We start from the raw sequence: 19,881 nt of genomic DNA on the forward strand, positions 1-19,881 counted from the left end.
CGTGATCAGAGGCGCATGGCTGCACGAATGACAAGTGGATTCTCGGCAATCTCCCCCGTGGCTCTGCTTTGCTGCTCCTGTCTTTCCTGCAGCAGTGTGCCTCTGATCATGGATGCTTTCTCTGCACGAATGGAACTGCAATCATGGCCATCTCCCCACCGGGGGGCGGGGGGGAGATGGCTGTGATCTTTGTTGCCACCCAAAGTGGTGTTCGTGACCCAAGTAAAACATTTTCAGTAATTTTTGTTCGTGAGCCAAGATGTCCATGAGCCGAGGTACCACTGTACATAGTATTCAGATAAGACGGTGGGATTTTCACAGAAGCAATTCTTAGTTTACTCAATTTCTAACAAAGATCCCGAAGGGAAATGTGCTACAAGTTGTTGATGGGTGAAATATTTTTGTTCTGGGGATGCCTCAAAGATTCCATTCTAATCCACCCACTCCTATTACAGTGTCCAGGTTGATGTCTTCTTAAGTCTGCAACTGATAATCTTGATGGTTCGTCTGAATCTTAGCTATTGCAAAGGACTGGATGTGAACTCAACTTGAAGCCAAATTCAGATAAAATTGAAAATTGTCAGGATTTTGTTTTCATGTCACAATGCCTTTCTGTTCACAATTATGGCAGTGTTCTTGAGTATTTTGGTGGCATGGCCAGTACTACTTTTATTGCATATGTCTGGTGAGAAATCAATTGCCTTGTTCAACTAAGACCTGGCAGTTATTTATCCTTTTAGCCATTCAGTTATTATGATGAGAAGCCATCTTTGCTGAACACTTGTGAGTTGTCATTTTAGTTCAGTATGTAGTTGGCTTGTAGTGTGTACTCTCCGTTAGTTCTTCATATTTTCCATTAGCTCTTTTAATAATCTTCAGGAAACCATCAACTGCTGGTTACAGCTTTCTACATTCCTAAGAGCTTGTATTATTATTGCAATATGATCTAAAATAATGTTGAGAGATAGACCCCACATGGAGAATTCCCAAGTTGTTCAGATTTCAATCTCATCCTTGAAATTCACAAACAGCTTGTCTTTTATACTTGTCTGCAGCTTCATCAACTGGCATGAACGAGGTCTTTTTCATTTAATACAGTGGTACCTCGGCTCACGAACGCCTCGGTTCACAACCAGATCGGGTTGCAACCAAAAATTTCATTTAAAAATTGTCGTAGGTTGTGAACTCTGCATTGGGTGGTGACCGCCATCGCAGCCATCTCTCCACCCCCCCGAGTGGGGAGATTGTTGTGATTGTGCAGGGGTGGGGGGGAGATGGTCAAGATTGTGCCCTTCTTTCCTGCACAAGCACACCCGTCATTGCGCCTGTCTTTCCTGCACGAGTGCAACTGTGAACTCGGCCATCTCCCCACCAGCACAATTTTGCCTGTTTCCCCCCTCCCAGCGCTCCTGTGTTCACACCCATTCCCCCCCACCATGCACCAGGATGACAGGTGCGTGCAGGGATGACTGGTGCGATTGTGGTTGTGCTGGGGGCGGGGGCAGGGAGATGGCTGCGCTCTTGCTCGGGGTGCGGGGGGGATGGCCGCGATCTTTGTTGTCACTTTGCTTTACATTTTTCTGATTAAAAAAAATAGTTACAGAACAGATTAACTTTATTTACATTGAACCTTATGGGGAAATTTAACTTGGCTTACAACCAATTTGGTTCATGACCAGAGTCCTGGAATGGATTAAGTTTGTGAGCCAAGGTACCACTGTATCCTTCAATATTTCTTTAGACTCCTTCACCTGCTCTTCAGTATTCCATGGCCAGGCACATGGTGATCAACTTTATAGGTATGGCCATGAGAATGTTTGTTGCCATCTGATTATTTGGTTTGAAATTTAACAAACCATAAGAATTCGTAGTTAAGCTGTAGAAAGGCAGTTCTGGACAACTGGGATAGAAGCCAGGTTCTCTCTGGGAAGCTGCTGAGGATAGCACTGGAGCAATGCAGACCAAAATATTAACCAGATATATAGGCTTTATGATGTCCTGTGGGCAAATTTATTCTGTTAAAAGAGTTCTAAGCTAGGTGTATTTATTGTTCATTTCAGGGCCTCCAAACAGGGAACAAAAGGTGTTCCTTTGCATTCCAGGTTCTTCCTAACAGTGGGAGAAATGAGAGGTCATCTGCAGTGAAGATAAAGGGTGGGTTCACACATCATTATGAGCAATACTGCATGGTTTCCACCATCTATTTTTCCCTCCCCTCCCCGCAGCATGGTGATTTTCCTCCTCTCGCCCATTCTCTTACATTATTTCAGATGAGATCCCACAAAGCAGTACAGAGAGGAATAAGACTCCTTGCTTTGACAGCTGTGATCAAGAGCTGAGTTAAGCTCCCTGCGGCTGCCAAGTCGTCTCCGATGCACAAACACAAATGGGGCTCGTGCCCTGAAGCACAGCAGACAGGACGAGGAGGTGGGCAGACACCGTCCGTTCCTTCTCCTGAGGTGACTGCTCAAGCAGAGGGCGTTGCCCATCCATGCTTATGCAAAGGCAGGATAATCTGTTGAGCAGCACTACAGGAAGGAACTGTGCTACTTATAGGAACAGCAGTGACAAGGAAGGGGAGCTGCACACGTCCCCCCCCCCCCCGCCGCCGCTTCTCTGGCTTACCCAGGAGGCATTCCCAAGCCTGTGTCTGCAAAGCAGGTGCCAATTCGAGATTGTGTTTCTGTCATGCCACAGTGAGAAAGGGGGGCAGCAGGGGAAATTTGCTGTGGTGTTCAGCCCCCAACTGGGTACTGCTGTCCAGCTGCGTCTCACCCCACTTCTGCCTGTTTGAACATGAGAGGCTTCTCTCACGCATGTGAAAAGGCACAGAGGAGGAATATATTGAGTGGTGCTGGTCCTTGCTGCTAGCTCAAGGAGAGGCACAAGGTGCTTTGCACTGACACATGTAAAGGGTGGCACAGGAATCAGCTGCAGCACACAGCTCCTCAACTGGCAACACCATTTAGCAGGTCCTTGCCGCTCCCATTCTTGTGGGAGTGGCAGCAGGACAGTCATCGGAGCATTGCTGCCCTTCCAGTTCAGACCTGCTGATTTCTCCCTCTTGCCCCAAAGAAACTTGTTAGTGGAAGGAGCTGGGAAGAGCGGGGATGCTGCTAGCAGTTGTGCCAAAAGGCAGCTGTCAGTGGCGCTCTCTGGTGTGCTGCTTAGCAACAGTGGTAATAGGCTACTTTGCCAAGCAGCTGTATGGTTCTTCCCTCCATACTCAGCCCCACCCCCAAGTTGTACTTCCCAGTTTGGACAACACAACAAGCAATGGTACCAAGAAACCATCAAACCGACTGTTGTTTATGTTCCTCATTTCTCAAAACCAAATGTATCAAGATGCAATGACAGGTTTTGGATGACACGACAGATGGGAAAAGGTAAAAAAAAACGCTGTAACTTGCGTCATGTCAATCCTCCCAGACATTCTGATAATATGCTACATGGGGTGAGGGATCAGTGAGTCGCTAAGAAGAATTTCATAAACTTGGAAGCTTCAAATGATGTTTCATTTGGTTCAGATGTACTGATCTGTGGTGGGAAGGGAACATCAAATTAGCTGATGGTGCAAAGGGCTGATTGGCATTCCTAAATTCCACTCATACTGAAAATATAAACTGCAAAAATAGGAATTGAGAGTCTGTGGGAAGTAAAATAGAATGAAAGGGGAGAAGCCAACATGGCAGCAGCACAAAAACAAAAAAGAACAGGAGCACAGGTTCTAGAATAGCCACATGGACCTTGCATAACCATGCTATCACAGATGAATACTGGGTTTTATTTTGCTTCTCTTCGTTGTTGAATAGCTTGGATTCAAGGCTTTCTATTCTGTAGAATCTACAGGAATGCAGGATAGTGATGCAAATTACTCTGGCAGCTACTTAGGTCACCGCAATGATGGGATAAGTTGGAGCTAGCAGGAAGTTCTGGTTTACTAAGAGAAGAGCATTGATACACCTTCTTCAGTACTGTCGGTACTTGCTACCAGTGGCTTTACAAAGTTTCAAGCAGGATTCTTTCCTAGTCCCACCCAGAAATACAAGGGATCTAACTTGGGACTGTTAGGAATTAGTGTAAGGAAAGGATTAGGTTGGAATGACATGAACTTTTTAGCAGTGTAGAAGCAGAGAACAGATAAGGGAAGATTTGTTTTTGCTTGTTCGCTTGTATCTTCCACTCTTAATAAAAACTTAGTGGCAGGGGTTGTTTATAAAAACAATGTAGAGTGAGTTACTTGGCCCCTCTTCAGTAACTGTGCATAATCAGTAAGGTTTAAGAAGCTATAAAACTTGATGCAGTGCTATGAATGCTTGTTGCCCTGTAGCCTGGTGAAAGTAGGGTGCATCTACAATTTTTTTTGCCATGTGGAGAGGTAAGGGACGGAAGCCTGCCATAGAAAAACTATTAACATTTGGCAAGTCAACAAGATTGCATGTGTGTGCTAATTCTGTATAAATTCAAAGTCATTGCTTTCTGTGAAATATAAAATGGAATATACATCCCCATGCACTTTCTGGTGCAACTAGTTTCATATCAGTTCTGTTTTTAAAGTCTAATTACCAAGCTGAACTATGTTTCTTTGTAGCCAACTGAAGACACTATTGGTTTGTTTGTATTCCTATTCTATTGAAGATTCAACAAAGCATTCCTAGCTGGCTTTTATCTTAATAATATTGCTAAATAACATCTGGAATTTGTCAAAGGCAAATATGCAATATAAATCAACATGTTTGTAGTCATTGCGTGAGGTGAGGCAAGCTTTATAAAACCACATGTATTTCCATGGGGATAATATGCTGTAAGAAACTACTCTTTTCAATTATGAAAGGAGAGTATCATCTTCCATGCTATATATTACCCATTCAGTGTAGATAATTTATGCCCTCTTTCTTTTCATCTAGGTTTTCCTGTTCTTAGGAGCAAATTCTAAATAAGCAGGAGTTCTGAAGATTGCTAAGAGTGTAACCTATGAATCAGGAATTACAAGTTCAAAGTAAAACACTCTACTTAGTGGCTAGTAGAAAGAGAGCAAAGGTAGTATAGAATATATGAAATGAAACTATGTCCAAGGGAAGCTATATTGTTCTAGCTGTGTTGCCAATTTCTGTGATGGCCCCTGCAGTAGGAACATTTCTACTTTCCATCCTTTCTAGCAATTTTTTTTATTTTTGCTATTTTTCTACTAATTTTTGTTAGGCATAATTAGGAACAGAACTGCCAAGACTCTATTCCCCTTATGCACATTCAAGGTGTGACCACAGTTAGAAATGTATACAGTTCTGATTGCCTTACCTGAAAAATGGCATTACTGAATTGGAAAAGGTATAGAGAAGGACCACAAAAATGATCAAGGGGCTGGAGCAGCTCCTGTGTGAAAAGTGACTATAGCCATTGGGACTGTTTAACCTAGAAAAATGGTGAATAAAGGGAGACACGCTAGAGGTGTTTAAATTGCTGCATGGTGTGGAAAAGGGGACATTTTTCTCACCTTCTCATATAAGTAGAACCCGGGGGCCCCCATAAAGCTGATAGGTAGGTTTACAACAGACAAGAGGAAGTATTTCTTCGTACAACAGATATTTAAAATTATAGAATTCACTGAAATAGGAAGTGGAGATAGCTACCAATTTGGACTGGCTTTTGAAAGGGATTGAATGGATTAATGGAGGAGGCTATGGCTATGTGCTGTCTCCTTTACCAGAGGAGGCATTCCTGCATACAGGAGTCGCTGAAGAGCTTGGGCAGGTGTAAATGATGCACCCAGCTTGCTTGCAGGATCCTGTATACAGCTGGTTTGCCACCGTATGAATGGATGCACCATTTGATCTGACCCAAATGCGCCACAGACTGGATGCACCATTGGTCTGACCCATCATGGCTTGTCTTATGTTTATGTTCATTGTAATAAATAGAAACAAAAATAACAAAGTAAAATGAACTTATTATAGTTTTCTAGTTTTTAATATACGTATTATAAGTATAAATGATAAATATAATGCACACCTCCAATATATTTTTATGTGAGATAACTGTTCTTTACACACAGTAAAACAAACACACAGACCCTAGACCAAATATCCATATATTTTTCTGTTTGTAAATTACATGTAGAAATCATCCATTCAAAAATTGAATAAGTCCTCAAGCCACTGTATATTGAAGATGGCCGTTTTTCTTCCTAATGTTGTAATATCAGCTTTTTTGACTGTTAAAAAGCTGTGGAGCATTTACTTATGTGGGTCATTCAGAAAGTTCCAAAACTGCCAGTAGATATTTAAGAATTTACATGGCTGTGAACATTGAAGTAGTTAGCATTGCAAAGTTTAACTGTATTATTACCTTCTCCCAAAACAAGGTGGCCACTGGTCATTGCCAAAACATTTTAGTAAGAGAAGCATTTGCTATTTACTCCTCCAACAGTTGGCTGATTTAGACAAACAGATTCCCAAGTACCAATCTGTTGCTTGGTCAAAATAGGACAAATCACAAATCAATTTGCCATTTCATTCTTGCTTATGATCCTAGATATATTTGTTTTCAAAAATAATTTATAAACCTGGATCATGGGCTAATATAGCTGTAAAAGCAGGATTTGACCTAATGTTTCAATTGCACATATTGCCATGTTTGCCATTGCCATTCAGCAATTACTGACAGATCATATTTTGTTGTTAGCTGTTCAGTCGCGTCTATTAGCGATCATATGAGCCAAATCTCACCACACTTTCCAATCCTGTGCCACCTCTTTCAGCTGAACTATGCTCTGGCCCGCATCCTCTTTGATGGAGTCTAACCACCTTGCTCTTTGGCAACCTGCTTTTCTCTTGCCACCTAGCATTCCAACTATTGTACCTTTTCTAATAAGCTTGATCTCTCGATGTGACCAAAATACGTGAGCCTCAGCTTTGTTATCTTGCTGGCCAGGGATGCGTCTGATTTAATATGCTCCAGAATCTGCTTGTTCATGACTCCTGCTGTCCATGGAATGCGCAGGAGCCTCTGCCAACACCACAGTTCGAATGAGTCAATTTTCCTCTTGTCTAGCTTTTTCACTGTCCAACTTTCACAACTGAAGGTTACAATAGGAAAAATGATCACTCAGACCAAATCGCACTTGGTTGGTAAGCCGATGTTCTTGTTTTTCTACACTTGCTGGATGCTTGTCATTGACACATGAGCTAGTGAAATTCGTTGCTTTATTTCTGGACTGCATTTATCTCTGCAAGTAATCAGTGATCCCAGGAGAGTGAATTCCTCTACACATTCAATTTCCACATTATCAACTGTTTTGATGACTTCATTCTGTGCAGTTGCAAAGATCTTTTGTCTCTTTGATGCTCAGAAGGAGGCCAAACTTCCGCACTCTCTTCCTTGATTCTTTGGATCAATTGCTTTAGACCTTCTTGGGTTTCTGAGAGGAGGGCTGTGTCATCAGCATATCAAAGGTTGTTATGCTTCTTCCTCTGATCTTTATCTTCCTCATGATTGCTTCAGCATACAAGTTGAACAGAAAAAGGGAGAAATACACCCTTATCAGACTCCTTTCTCAACCTTGAACCAATCCTTGTCCCATATGGTGTTCCTACAGCCACTGGCTGGTTTGTATATTGTCACTGCAGCAACCTGACCAGATGTGTTGATACCCCGTCTTTTAGTGCTTTCCACAACTTGTCAATGCCTGGTGTTTTGTTGTTTGGCAGCTTATTGCCCATGCTACTTCTTCCTCAAGAATGGCTAGTTCTAGTTCTATCTGTTTCATTTTCCACTTTATCCTTATGCAGTTCAATCCCACTGCTTTTGGTGTACAGCTCTTCAGTGTATTCTTACTATCTGTTCTTGATGTTTTGTTGATCAGCCAATTCTCTCCCTTCTTTTTTATGATTGCTTTGCGTGCACTAAAAGCTGTTTGAATTTGTATAACCCTTCTTGCAGTCCTGTGCACATTTCTGATCCCAGAAACTTTCACTGTCTTTCCTGGCTGCCCTTTGGAAATCCACATTTAGTTCCCTTGCTTCTTCCTGATCACCTGCTGCTTTGGCTATTTTTTTTCGATCAGCTATTTTGATTGTTTCATCTGAAAGCCGCCTGGATCTTGTCTGTGGCTTCTTATATGGTATATGGTTAACAGCTACTTCAATAATGTTTGATTGAATGTCCTGCCAAGTTTGTCAGATGACTTTTCATCCATTGCTAACACTTCAAACCTGCTATCTCAGCTGTATACATGGGGAGATTTTGGTGGTGTTGGATGTTATCTTTTTGGATGTTATCTTTTTGGTGTTACGTAATTTCAGTTTGATTTTGGCCACCAATAATTCATGATCCGAGCCATGATTGGCACCTGGATATGCCTTCACGGCACAGACAGAACTAATCCAACAATGGTTGCAAAGCTCATATTTAGCACACATAAAACTTTGCACTACAAAACACTGCTTTTTAAAAAAAATACTTGCCAGGTATGAGTAACGAAATATGACATAGAGCAAAAACAATGAGATATTATATTCATTTTGAGTATAGTTACCCTGCCACATAAACTCAACTTTAAAGACATTAACTATGTTGCCAGTTGTCCTGTATGGTAGGAATAGTCCCACTTTGCATCAGAAGACAGAATACTATTTTCCTTTGCTGAGGCTTTATAAAAGCACCTCAAGACTGCTTAGTATTTCATCCCTCCTTCCCTTTCTACCAACTTCCATTCTGTTCAGCACTGTTTGTATTTTACCCAGCAGAACTGCAGCAAAGTGAACTGTGGGAACTAGCATTTCATATCATGAAGGGAGCTAGTGGGCCTAAAATCCACTGAGTGCATTCTTAGACAATTGCTGGGTTATACCCAGAGGATTCCAAACCTATAGCCCTCGGGCTATTTAAAGCCATTCTAGCGAGTGGCAGGCTAGGTGGCAGGTGGCTTTTACACATTCACCTGCCTCAGTTTAAAACATTTTTAGCCATATTGGTCTGTCAAGCTTGCTTATCAGGAGTAGGCAAGGAACTTGTTCCTCCTCCCCTTATCCCAGAGTCTCACCCTCCTTTCTCCTTGTCACTGCAGTGACAGTGCCTTGGAAGAGATGCTGCTTAATAGCTTTCCATGGTGGTTGACGGGGGTAAGAGCTACAACTGGGTTTCCTTTATAGTCATAGCTCTCTCCGCAGCTGTAAAGGAGCTGTGCACCACCCTCTTGCTCACCGGGTCCCACAGTTGCACTGTTGGAAGACTTTCGTGGATTAGGTAGGGAGTATCAGCTACAGACTCCTAAGCAATTAGACTTGACACAAACCACATTGCAGAAACATCAAACATTAAAAATCTTTTATTAAATGCCTCTAAATTCATATATAAAATAAAATTCAGGATCTTATTGTTCAAGTCCCTTGAACAATAAGACTGCCCACTGAAATCCTGCTTTAACCACACAATTGGTTTCTGGGGAAATAAATTAACAAGACCCCCCTAGACTTTCATTTGCTAGATATCTGTTTAATAAACTTTGTATTTCAAAGAAGCCTAAGCATACTGCATAATTTCACAAGTTGGCATTAATGTATTCATCTCAGCTTACTGATTTGAGAACAAGTTGAAAATGTCTTTGGACATTTTGCTTTTCAAAATGATATTGAGCCTAATGTCTTTTTAAAGGGGTTGAGCAGCCAAGAAAATATAGCTTCATTTTCCTTCCACATTTGCTACCATGGCCTCCACTGCATTCCAGTCCAACTTGCTCAGGATGCTGCTAGTGCTGTCAGACACGCTGTTGAAGGTATTAAAGCTGGCAGTGGAGCAACTATCGTCTTGAGGGAAAGAATCCTATGAAGAACAGACATATAAATGAAAGAGGAGCTACCATTCAGCTTAAGCGCGCCATGTGCCTAAAACAAAATTGAGTGTAGTAGTATCTACAGGAGTAAATAATCCAAAAAGGTCCAATACACTTTATCACCTGTTCTGGCCCAACTTCAGGCTGCAGGTTTGAGTGACCCCAAGAACCTGCTGAGTCAAGATTTACTTAAAAGGAAGCTTTATTGAAGAGTCATGCAAATTATTCCAATGGCTAGCTTTGTAAGGGTTTAGCAAGCAAGGCACTTACAATGCTGTTACTTGCTGCTGTGTGAGGATTTAGGGGAGAAAGGATGCGTCAGGTCATAGCGTCACTTTATTCCTATAGAAAATGAGGCATGGAAGGGTCTATGTAGAGGGTGCAGTTTGCTGGCTTGACAAGCTGATGTGGTGGCTTTGAGGAATGCTCCTTTCCATGAAAGGAGCTTGAGGTCAACTGTGGCCAGAGGTTCAAAGGGTCATCCAGCGAGGGGTTGAAGTATGACGGATAAGCTCAAGCTGGTTGGTGGAGCAATATTCTGTAGGGCTGTTAGGAACTAATGGGATAAAAGGTGTGTGACCACTGCAAAACCCTGCATCAGGGCACAAATTGATGAAATTGTGGCCATTATGACTCCAAAGGCTGATGGCTAACCCCCTTTGGAGTAGGATGAGTAGGAAGTAGAGCATTGCTCAATGGAGCAGTCACCTCAGCTGAAGGCTTCTCCCTGTGCAACAGGGGAGACTGTGTTCCATTTGGTTGCGTATTTCCTCCTAGTGGTGCTCAGGTGGCAAACCAGTGGTCAGTCTGTTTGCTGGATGATTTGCCATGCTGTAAGGCATGAGTCCTCAAACTACGGCCCGCGGGCTGGATCCGGCCCACCGTGCCCACTTATCCGGCCTGCCATAGCTTGCCATGGGTGCACGCATGGTGAGGTGCAGCTTGCCCACGAAGAGATCGTTTTGGACTCACTCAGAGAAAAGGATCTCCTTGCAAGCAAGCCACGCCTTGCTGGGAGAGCCTTTTTTCCGAATGAGTCCAAAACGATCTCCTTGCAAGCAAGCCGGCCTCGAGGTGCCAGTTTGCTTGCAAGATCGTTTTGGACTCGCTTGGAGAAAATGATTTCTGTGCATGCATGCCCCTGCCTTGCTGCACACGGCACGCGCCCCCCGCCCGCACCACCTTGGCAGCCCGCACCCATTGCTGGCACCTTTCATTTGACTCCCTATTCAAAAAATTTGAGGACCCCTGCTGTAAGGTGTAGTGTTGATATTGGGGACCGCTCCCCAGTCATGGGAGATCAAGGCTGGATCTGACAGGAGCTGAAAGATTATTTTGTTCAATAGTTTGAGCAGGAGAACAAACCACATGTGTGGGACACCGACATATAATAAAGATGTGGGTCATTCTACCTTGATGGATTTGTGCCAGCACTCTGGTGATCAGTGGGAATGGGGGCGTAGAGAGAGAAAACAGTATCCTGACCCATTGATGTAAGAATGTGAATCCCGGTGAGCCTCTGCCTACTCCCGCTTGAGAACAGAAGTCCCTGCATCCTGTGTTGATGCTGGTAGCAAAGAGGTTGACCATTGTGTCCCCCAGCTGTCACAGATTGTGGTGAGTGTTTGGGTGTTCATCTCCCATTTGTGTATGCTAGTGAGTTGTTGGCTGAGTGTTGTTGTCCACCAGTGTGTTGTCAGTCTCAAAGACATGAATTGCTTTAACTGTAACGTTTTCGCTGATGACCAATTCCAAATGCAAACAGCTAGGCATGACAGTGGAACAAAGAAGGTGGCTCCTGGCTTGTTGATGTAGAACATCATGGTAGTGCCGTCTGTGGCATTTGAATATGGTGATGAGTGAGGAGGGTTTTAAAAGTAATGGGAATCTTCTGGGCTTTGCGTGGCTCAAGGTTGCCGATGTGTTTGCACTTCTCTTGGGCAGGCCAGGTGCTGTGGGTCCATGTGGTGCAGTGGTGGGCTCCTCTTCCATGGGTACTGTGAACACCATTTCCAGTGACACAAAGCCGAAAGCCTCCGAAAGGCTGCTAATCCAGGCTTGACCTGCCTGACATGGCATGTGAAGGTGGGTCTGACAAGAGCCAAGCTGTGGGTGATGGGCAAGCATGAACCAGAATTGGGGTGTGTAGATTTGGAATCTGGCAAATGATACAACTGTGATCATTGTTGCTCTGAGTAAGCACTACACCTGGTATACAGTGATGACTGGACAGGTATGAAGCTTGGTGGTGAAACTGATCAGAGTGGATGCCCTGGAGGCTGGAAGGTCAAAGTTTTTCTGCTTTCAAATTGATGCATATCACAGTGAAGAGTTATAGAATCATAGAACCGTAGAGTTGGAAGGGGCCATGAAGGCTATCAGGTCCAACCCTCTGCTGTTGCGGGACATGTTACACCATCCCACTCAGATGGCTGTCCAGGTTCTTTTTGAATGTCTCTAGTGCGGGAGAGCCCACGATCTCTCCAGACAGCTGGTTTCACTTCATGTTGCCCTGACAGTGGAAACTTCTCCTGATATCTAGCCTGATTCTGGGTTGTGCAACTTAAATTGATTATTCTGTGTCCTACATTCTGGTATCAGCAAGAAGTATCTTGTATTCCCCCGCCTCCCCCAGTCTTCTCTTCTCAAGGCCCATTTCTCTCATTCTCTCCTCAAAGGATGGTGTTTCCAAATCCTGGATCATTGGATCCTTCTCTGGACCCTTTCTAATTTTTCTGCAAAGTAGGCATCTTTCATATGAAAGTAGGCATCTTTCAAGTCTATAGATGCAAACCAGTCCCTATTCTTAAGATGAGACATAATGTTCTGTAAGGAAACCATTCAAAACTTCTTGGGTGTGATGAAGTTGACATCTCCTAAGTCTAGAATTTGGTTAAGGTCAAAGTCCCCCATCTCCCTTTGGTACCATGAAGTAACCACTGTAGAAGTGCCATTGCTGCTCTGGTGATGAAAAGGGCTGCACAGCTTTTAGAAAGAGAGCGCCTCCTGCAGCTGCAAAGCCCGTATGTGTGATGTGGACACCACAAAGAACTCTGCCTACACCCCCTGGAGTAGCAGCCAGGGACCCAGTGTTGCAACAGCTCTTATAACACGGGGGGCGGGGGTGGGGGGCATTTCCTTGCCCTTCAAGACAGACTGTGCTTAGTGACAGTGAAGCACAGTACATTTAGCTATTTAGGGCTCTACTTTCTGCTGCCCACCCATGCATGCCTCTTAGCAGGGCAGAGAACCTGCAAGTCTCTGCATGGCTCCACCTACACTGTGGCTCTAACTCTGGGGAAAGGTGGGCACCCCCCCCCCCCCCCTTGTAGCACAGTAAGGCATTCTGGGGCAAAATGAATAAGCAACTTAATGATCCAGCACAACTCCTGGCTTCTGATACCCGCCTCCCCCACCCCACGTAAGGCAGGCAGGAAATAATGTCATGCTTACAGCAGCCTCAAGGGGGACTCTTTTCAAGCATGAGGAGGGCCATCATTTCAGCAGTGGATGAGAGGTATAAATGGGGGGAAGGCTTAGATTCTTTCAGCCCTAGATAGAGGTTTTCTTCCAGAACCTGGCATGCAGCATCTGATGATGCCAGTGAGCACATATGAAGTCAGTGACCACCCAACAGTCTTTCCCAATCTCAGGGACATTTCTGTCTACCTTCCATCGATTGAAGGCACTGGTGCCTCAGGTGTGAGAGGTATTCCATCTGGGGCATAGGACAGATGCCACAAAAGCTTCATAAGCAACCATCTGCAGCTGTTGAGGCTAGATGCAGTTCCTGACACCAGAGCCTCTTATCTGACAGTTGCTGCAAGCGATGCCAACAGGAGTCACAATGGCAGTTGCTCAGAGTGGATCCAGGTGGTAACCTAAGCAAGCTGAGATGGGCCTAGTGAGGCACGCTTTCTCCAAACTGTGAAAGCTAGAAAATCTTCTTGACAACGGGCTCCAGGCAGGTGCAGAATCCATATGTGTGAAGCCCAGAGTAAGCCCAGGTGTCCACTGGAAAAATGACAATTACAAAGCAGTCTGCATTTGTCGCCCTTTCCCCTGATTTGTATAGCTGCATTTGTACCCTTTACTCCCTTCACATAGCCCCGGAGCCCAACAGCCTTCCATGTTCTCTTCATCTTCACAGCAGTATCTTGTCTGAGATATCTGGTGGCTTAACGGCTAAGCAGAAATTTGAACTCAGATCTTGGCTCTGATGGCCTCCATGTCACCACACTAGGGGAAAGAAACAGTTTCCATTTCTTCTTAAATGACACTATGTAAAACCCACAATCAGATTTTTGGTACACTTATAACTCACATTTAAAGATTTGCATAGAAAAAAGAGTTAGGAGAAAACCCCAAAACTGCAGAATGGTTCACTGCTAACTGCAAACCGCCTGGACAGCTTTGGCTATTTGGTGGTGTAGAAATTAAAGAAATTAAATAATAAATACATTCACACTTTTACCTTTTTGGAATGGGACTTAGAACTGCCATACAGTATCTGCTGAATCTCATCAGGGACGCTCCACACACTCACAGCATCATCGCTCTCCTCGGTGCCCTGAGTCACTGAGTCTGCGTTTAGGAACCTTCTCTGACTCATGGACTCTCTTGTCTGCTCAGGAGCTGGAAGGTTGCACAGCAATAGAAGGCCTGCTCAGTTTTGCAGAATAGAAAACACCCCAAATCTTGGATTAATGGGGTGGCGAATGGGGCGCATAAAAATGTTTTAATAAATAAAATAAATTAATTAAGCGCACACAGACGAGTGCTCTGTTCCCACTGGTGTTACTACAGTGCCTCTTCTGTGCTACATTCAGTACTACTAGAATAATTATTACTTTTCATGTTGCCAGAAATCTTAATTACCAAATAAAAATATGACTTGTGCAAAATCAGTTTCCCTCAAAGTTCTTCTATAGGTCAAAATGGAAAACAAACTCTTTATGGGCACAGAAAATATTTTGGAATGTAAATCTGTAATTACTCCAAGTTTCGGACACAGGGTGGATTTGATCTAAATCACTAGTCAGTAACACTAGATTTAAATAATGGGGGTTTTTAAATGTAATTTGCATATATGCCTGCCTTACCCATAGATAGAGGAACTTCATTAAAATATTTCCAAACTGGGTCTCTTTTGCAACCTGCTGTCATTATATGTTTTCTTCTCCAACAAAAAAAACAGTATAAGCCGCAAGCTATGCACAAAAAGATCCAATGTTTCACTTTCATTTTTACTGTTTGCCCCTCCCTCCTCACACTTAGCTTCTTGTGCGGATCTATTCCACTCCCAACAATCTTTTTCTATTCATTGAATTGTCTGAAACTTAGCACTTAAGAGGTAAGGGATTGATTTTGTGTACATAGATTTGTAAAGCAACAATGGGATTAAGGTCTTTTTCTCAACTCTGTATGTTTATTTTATAACATTTTGCTGTGAAGAAGAAGCATGTGATCTAGGCAGACACAAATTCAGTTTTGAGAACTGTAAAACAAAGCATCTGTGATATTTTAGACTGAAAAAAGTTGTCTAATAATCTCACTGAAACATAAGGAAGAACAAAACATTGTGAGTGGATTAACATTAACATTTAACAAAAAATTGAAACGTTGCATAAATATTCGCCACGTGCTACAAATTTAAAAACTAATCCTTATTTCATGATGAATAACCTTTGGACTATAATGTATCTTAAACAGAAAGCTGTCTTTAGATAGATTTTTCCTCAAAATGCATTTTATTTTTAAAAAAATCAAATTTAAATAAAAATCTGATTTAAAGTAAAAAAAAAAATCTGATTTAAATTTTTAAAATCTGATCATTTTTATTTTTTAAAAGCCATTAATTTTTATCCACCATTTGGATGATAATTACACTTGCACTGAGCTAATCAAATATACCCAACTTGGGATTTAAAGTTCCCACAAACAGTGGACAAACTCCAGTGATGATCCCAAGCCTTTTGGAGAAAAAAGGCCTGTGAGCTTGTCTGACCAAGTTCTGGAAAATGCCCAAACCCAACCAGCCAAAAGCATAGATAAAAACTTTTATGTTCCTTATCTGACTGGCCTATCCTAAATCTTTGTGATTCTTTAGCTTATAATGAGACAAAAAGGTTTCCTCCCAGATGCCTCAATATTCAATGCAAATAATAGCATCCAGCAGAACACCAAGGCATCTGAAAGAAAAATTTAGATGAGCACTTGTGAACAGCACTAGCATTTGTCCAATCACAAACCTTGACTCCTTAAGTCAAGGCTGCTACTTGACCATGGCTTGTGGCTTTGATCTCCTTTCCATCGTGTCTCTCTTTGGCAGGATGTTGATATCATTCTTCTGTAAGGAGCTTGGCATATTCGGCCTTTAAACAGAAAGCATAACTAAGTTACTACACAATGGCTGAGAAATTAAAATGCAGAGTGATGTAAGCCCAATGGAGTTCCGTATGATCTGAGATAGCATTTATCTCCAGCGTGATAGCACAGAACCATCCTGCAGAAGTTACAGTCGGAGCGCCAAAACCATACCCAGTAGGCTGTGAGGTTACATTCCATCCAAATAATTTCACTCATATAAAGTATGTTTGCTCTGCTTTTCAGCTAAAAGTCCCCAGAGTGCTTACAGATAAATAAAAAAGCTCCTAGAGTGCCTGGGTCCTCAGGCTTACAATCTGAACATTCTCCTTGTAATGCCTGCATTACTGCTATATAATGACTGCTACTGCAAAACAAGCCATTAGTTCCCAAGAGGTTATCTCCCTTTATTGACCAGGAAAAACAGGGATAATATGACAGGATAATATGATAATATGAGTCCAGTTGGTCCTGGACTCCTCCTCCCCTTAGTAACAGAAGCCAGGAAAATAACTCTCCAGTAAAAATGCAAAACCACAGGGACCACAAAGGAGAAAACTTCCCAGGGATAACAGATACATAAAGTAAAAAGAAATTCAGTCCCAAGCTGAAGCCTTGATTCAAAAGGCACAAAGACTGCAATAGACTACAATAGACTCCAGCACCAAAAATGGTTTGGATGTGCCCAGGATGTCTCCACACATCATCCCAGAAGAAACCTTCTTGGTAAGCATCCATGTTCCATTCACCAGGCTGGTGTGAGGAAGGTATCCCTATGATAGGATGTGTTAAAGTGTTAATTAGGGTGGGACAAGTTGTAAATACTGCGTCTGTTAAGAACTACCTACCTGTTGGAGAACCATCCTACCAAAGGAGGCAGTTAGAGAGGCCTATTTATATCACAGTGTCCAGTAGAGATCCTAAAATGTGGCTTTACATATTTCTACCAGCAAGGCATAGATGGAAAGGGCTGCTGAGGCTGCAGTCAATCTGGTGGAGGCTATTATGGCCTTTAAAAGTTTGGGAAAGCATAGAACTTCAAAGGCATAAAGAAATACATGCATTCAGCAGCTTGATTAGCATGGATCTGGAAACTTTGTTTTACTCATGGCTGTGAGATGAAAACAGAAACAGATTGGCAAAAGGACTGCTGTGTGTTTTAAATATGCTCTGACTACTCTGCTTACATCTAGCACATACCAGCCCTTCTTCAAGTGGCGAGGGCTAAATGAAGGCAAGATAGGCTCTTGTAATCTGCAAAACAAGGCCCTGACTTTGAGAATGAAGGCAGGATCCGTTTTGAGGGTAAGCTTTTTCTGAAAAACAATCAAAAAGATTGGAAGCCAAGTGACAAAGAACAGCAAAGACCTGATGCGGAATTCGTGACCTGAGGCAGATTTTTTATGAAATTTTTGTTTGCGACCCAATTTGGTTGTGAACTGAGGCGTTTGTGAGCTGAGGTACCACTGTACATAGAATTGCTGAAGAGAAACATGCTGCAGAAAACTGCACAAGAAAATTTCTGTCCTGGGCAAAAAGCAGAGAGAAACTGGGATGGAAAAGTCTGGGACCAGGAGTCCACACAAAAGTATATCACATCACCTCCACACTTTCCTTGCACAATTTTGGGAATTCACCCATTGTACAGATGCCTTCCTTATGCCAACCTAGATAATAAGATCTTTCCATTCTTACTTTTTCTCTGAGTTATGTCACAAGAACTTCTCCAACCCAAGCCAACTTCAGCAGCAGTCTTCTTTCTTGCAGCTTGGTAAGACCCATGGTAATGTCTAAGAAAGATATACTTCAATTATTATTTCAAAACTAAATTACAAAAGCACACTAGAACAGCTCATCACTTTGTTACACTGTAAGTGCCCATACTCAGCATAACCTTGTAAATTTCACCATGACTGGGTTTCCCTGACAAAGCTGCCCAGACTGTGTGACCCAACTACAGTGGCCTCTTGTGTCATGTGAACCTGGACTACGACGTACTTTCCTGAGGGTGGCTTGTGCTTGGGCAACAAGCCACCCTGGTAAGCTATGGCTTGTTCTAGGGGTTCCTGGGCTCACAACAGGCTGCTGAATCATCCAAATGCAATCCCATGGTAGGTTGTGGGATGGAATAAGGCCCTGTTCAGCAAAAGCAGCCAAGATCCCTTGCTGATTTTGCCCAGCCTACCTGAGCAGCAACCTCTGACAGCCCCAGTGCATTTTGGAGCGATTGCCAGTGGCCAGTTGCCTCCACCCTTTTTGCTGGGGGAATATTACAAATGTGTCCAATTTTGATTATAGTTTATTTAAAAAATGTTCCTGGTTCACTACAGCTGCCTTAAATGGGGCATCTTGTTTGGTCCACGCCCTGGTAAACATCAGCCGTCAAAGTGCAGCAGGACATTGACCCAACGACGCGGCACCCACGTGGCCAGGAGACTGGCAAGGCAAGATTCCGCATGTTGGGCAGCCATGGGTGTGTGTCTGCATGGAACCCATTAACAGAAGAAAAGAATTACAGTCAGCACTGCAAACAATTGTGCTGCCCTCCATTTTCAAAAAGAAGGGTCCTGAGTCAGTGGTGGTCAGTCTAAAGTGCCACTTGGGCATCAGTGGAGCTATTAGCACTGGTGGCAGTACGGGAATCCCCACATAACATAGGATGAATAGGGCCACAATGAAGGGAAGGCAAGACCTGTTGCATATGACCAGGAAAACTGGTCACAGGACTGTGGGGGAACCGTATCTCTTAGGTGCACAGAGAGTTGTTCCACAAATAACCTCTATTATGCAGCTTACAGGTTGCTATGCCATGCAAACTCACCCTACAATCATGCTTGAGATTTATTTGTTACCAAAATGTGGATAAGAGATTTTCTCTCACATGGACCCGTACAGCTATTTTTGTTTATATTTATTTCAAGAATGTTTATCCCATTCTTCAGCTGAAAAGGTTCCTAGCATTACATACATTCTATAAAATATAGTTCTTTAGTGTTCTATAGACTAAAAGAAACAACACAAAAGAAAAAAAAATAGTGCAGAGGGAAAAAAACCTCTGGTACTAATTCTTGAAATTAAATAGTAGTACTTATAACAAGCAGCTGGCACGGAAATAGTTCAGCAGATCAATCTTATCACCACCACCATCATTAGTATTTATTTTGTTTCTATAACACCCTACAGCAAAAACTTTCAGGTAGTTTACAACAATTCATAAAAACAGACAATAGTTTGTTTACAGGTAGTTTACAACAATTCATAAAAACAGACATTAAAATTATAAAACCTAAAACAGTTTCAAACAGCCTGAAAAGATAATAAACGGCTTAGGATCTGGATATCTGAAGGAATGCCTCCTTCCCTGTGTACCTGCCTGCTCCTAAAGATCTGGGTTGGAGGTCCTTCTCTGAGGATGGCTACCCATTTGTTACAGTGATGCCCTGGTTGTGCAATATGCTCCCCAGAGAGGTTTGCCTGGTGCCGACACTTATTATTTTTGGCCAAAACATTATTTTCTCAGTATTTTAAGGTTTAGATTGAGATGGGTTTTCATTGTATATAAGTGGGTTTTTATTGTACATAATGGATGCTGTGATCCACTTTGTTTTATTGTAAGACCATTCAAAGACCATCTGGTAGTGGACCATTTTTTAAATGGTGAAAATTTTGAATAAATAAATGAAAAT

General features: G+C 42.7%; 1 protein-coding gene across 7 annotated transcripts in view; it reads right to left on the minus strand.

Moving 5' to 3' along the window:
• Positions 1-5,940: 5,940 nt before the first annotated feature.
• Positions 5,941-19,881, minus strand: part of CPLANE1 (ciliogenesis and planar polarity effector 1) — an 86,551-nt gene continuing 72,610 nt past the window's right edge. For 5 of the 7 annotated variants that reach the window (XM_044431207.1, XM_044431208.1, XM_044431206.1 and 2 more), the window contains 4 exons: positions 17,891-17,985; positions 16,081-16,203; positions 14,304-14,464; positions 5,941-9,819 (listed from right to left, as the gene is read on the minus strand). In XM_044431207.1, coding sequence (XP_044287142.1) covers positions 9,679-9,819; positions 14,304-14,464; positions 16,081-16,203; positions 17,891-17,985 — 520 coding nt within the window. In that variant the 3' untranslated portion in view covers positions 5,941-9,678. Of the gene's footprint in view, positions 9,820-12,474; positions 14,069-14,303; positions 14,465-16,080; positions 16,204-17,890; positions 17,986-19,881 lie in introns of those variants that run through there. The other 2 variants (XM_044431209.1, XR_006414843.1) reach the window with 2 other exon arrangements.

The sequence above is a fragment of the Varanus komodoensis genome, unplaced genomic scaffold (genome assembly GCF_004798865.1).
Source record: "Varanus komodoensis strain SLA01 unplaced genomic scaffold, ASM479886v1 scaffold22, whole genome shotgun sequence".
NCBI classification, from domain to species: Eukaryota; Metazoa; Chordata; class Lepidosauria; order Squamata; family Varanidae; genus Varanus; species Varanus komodoensis.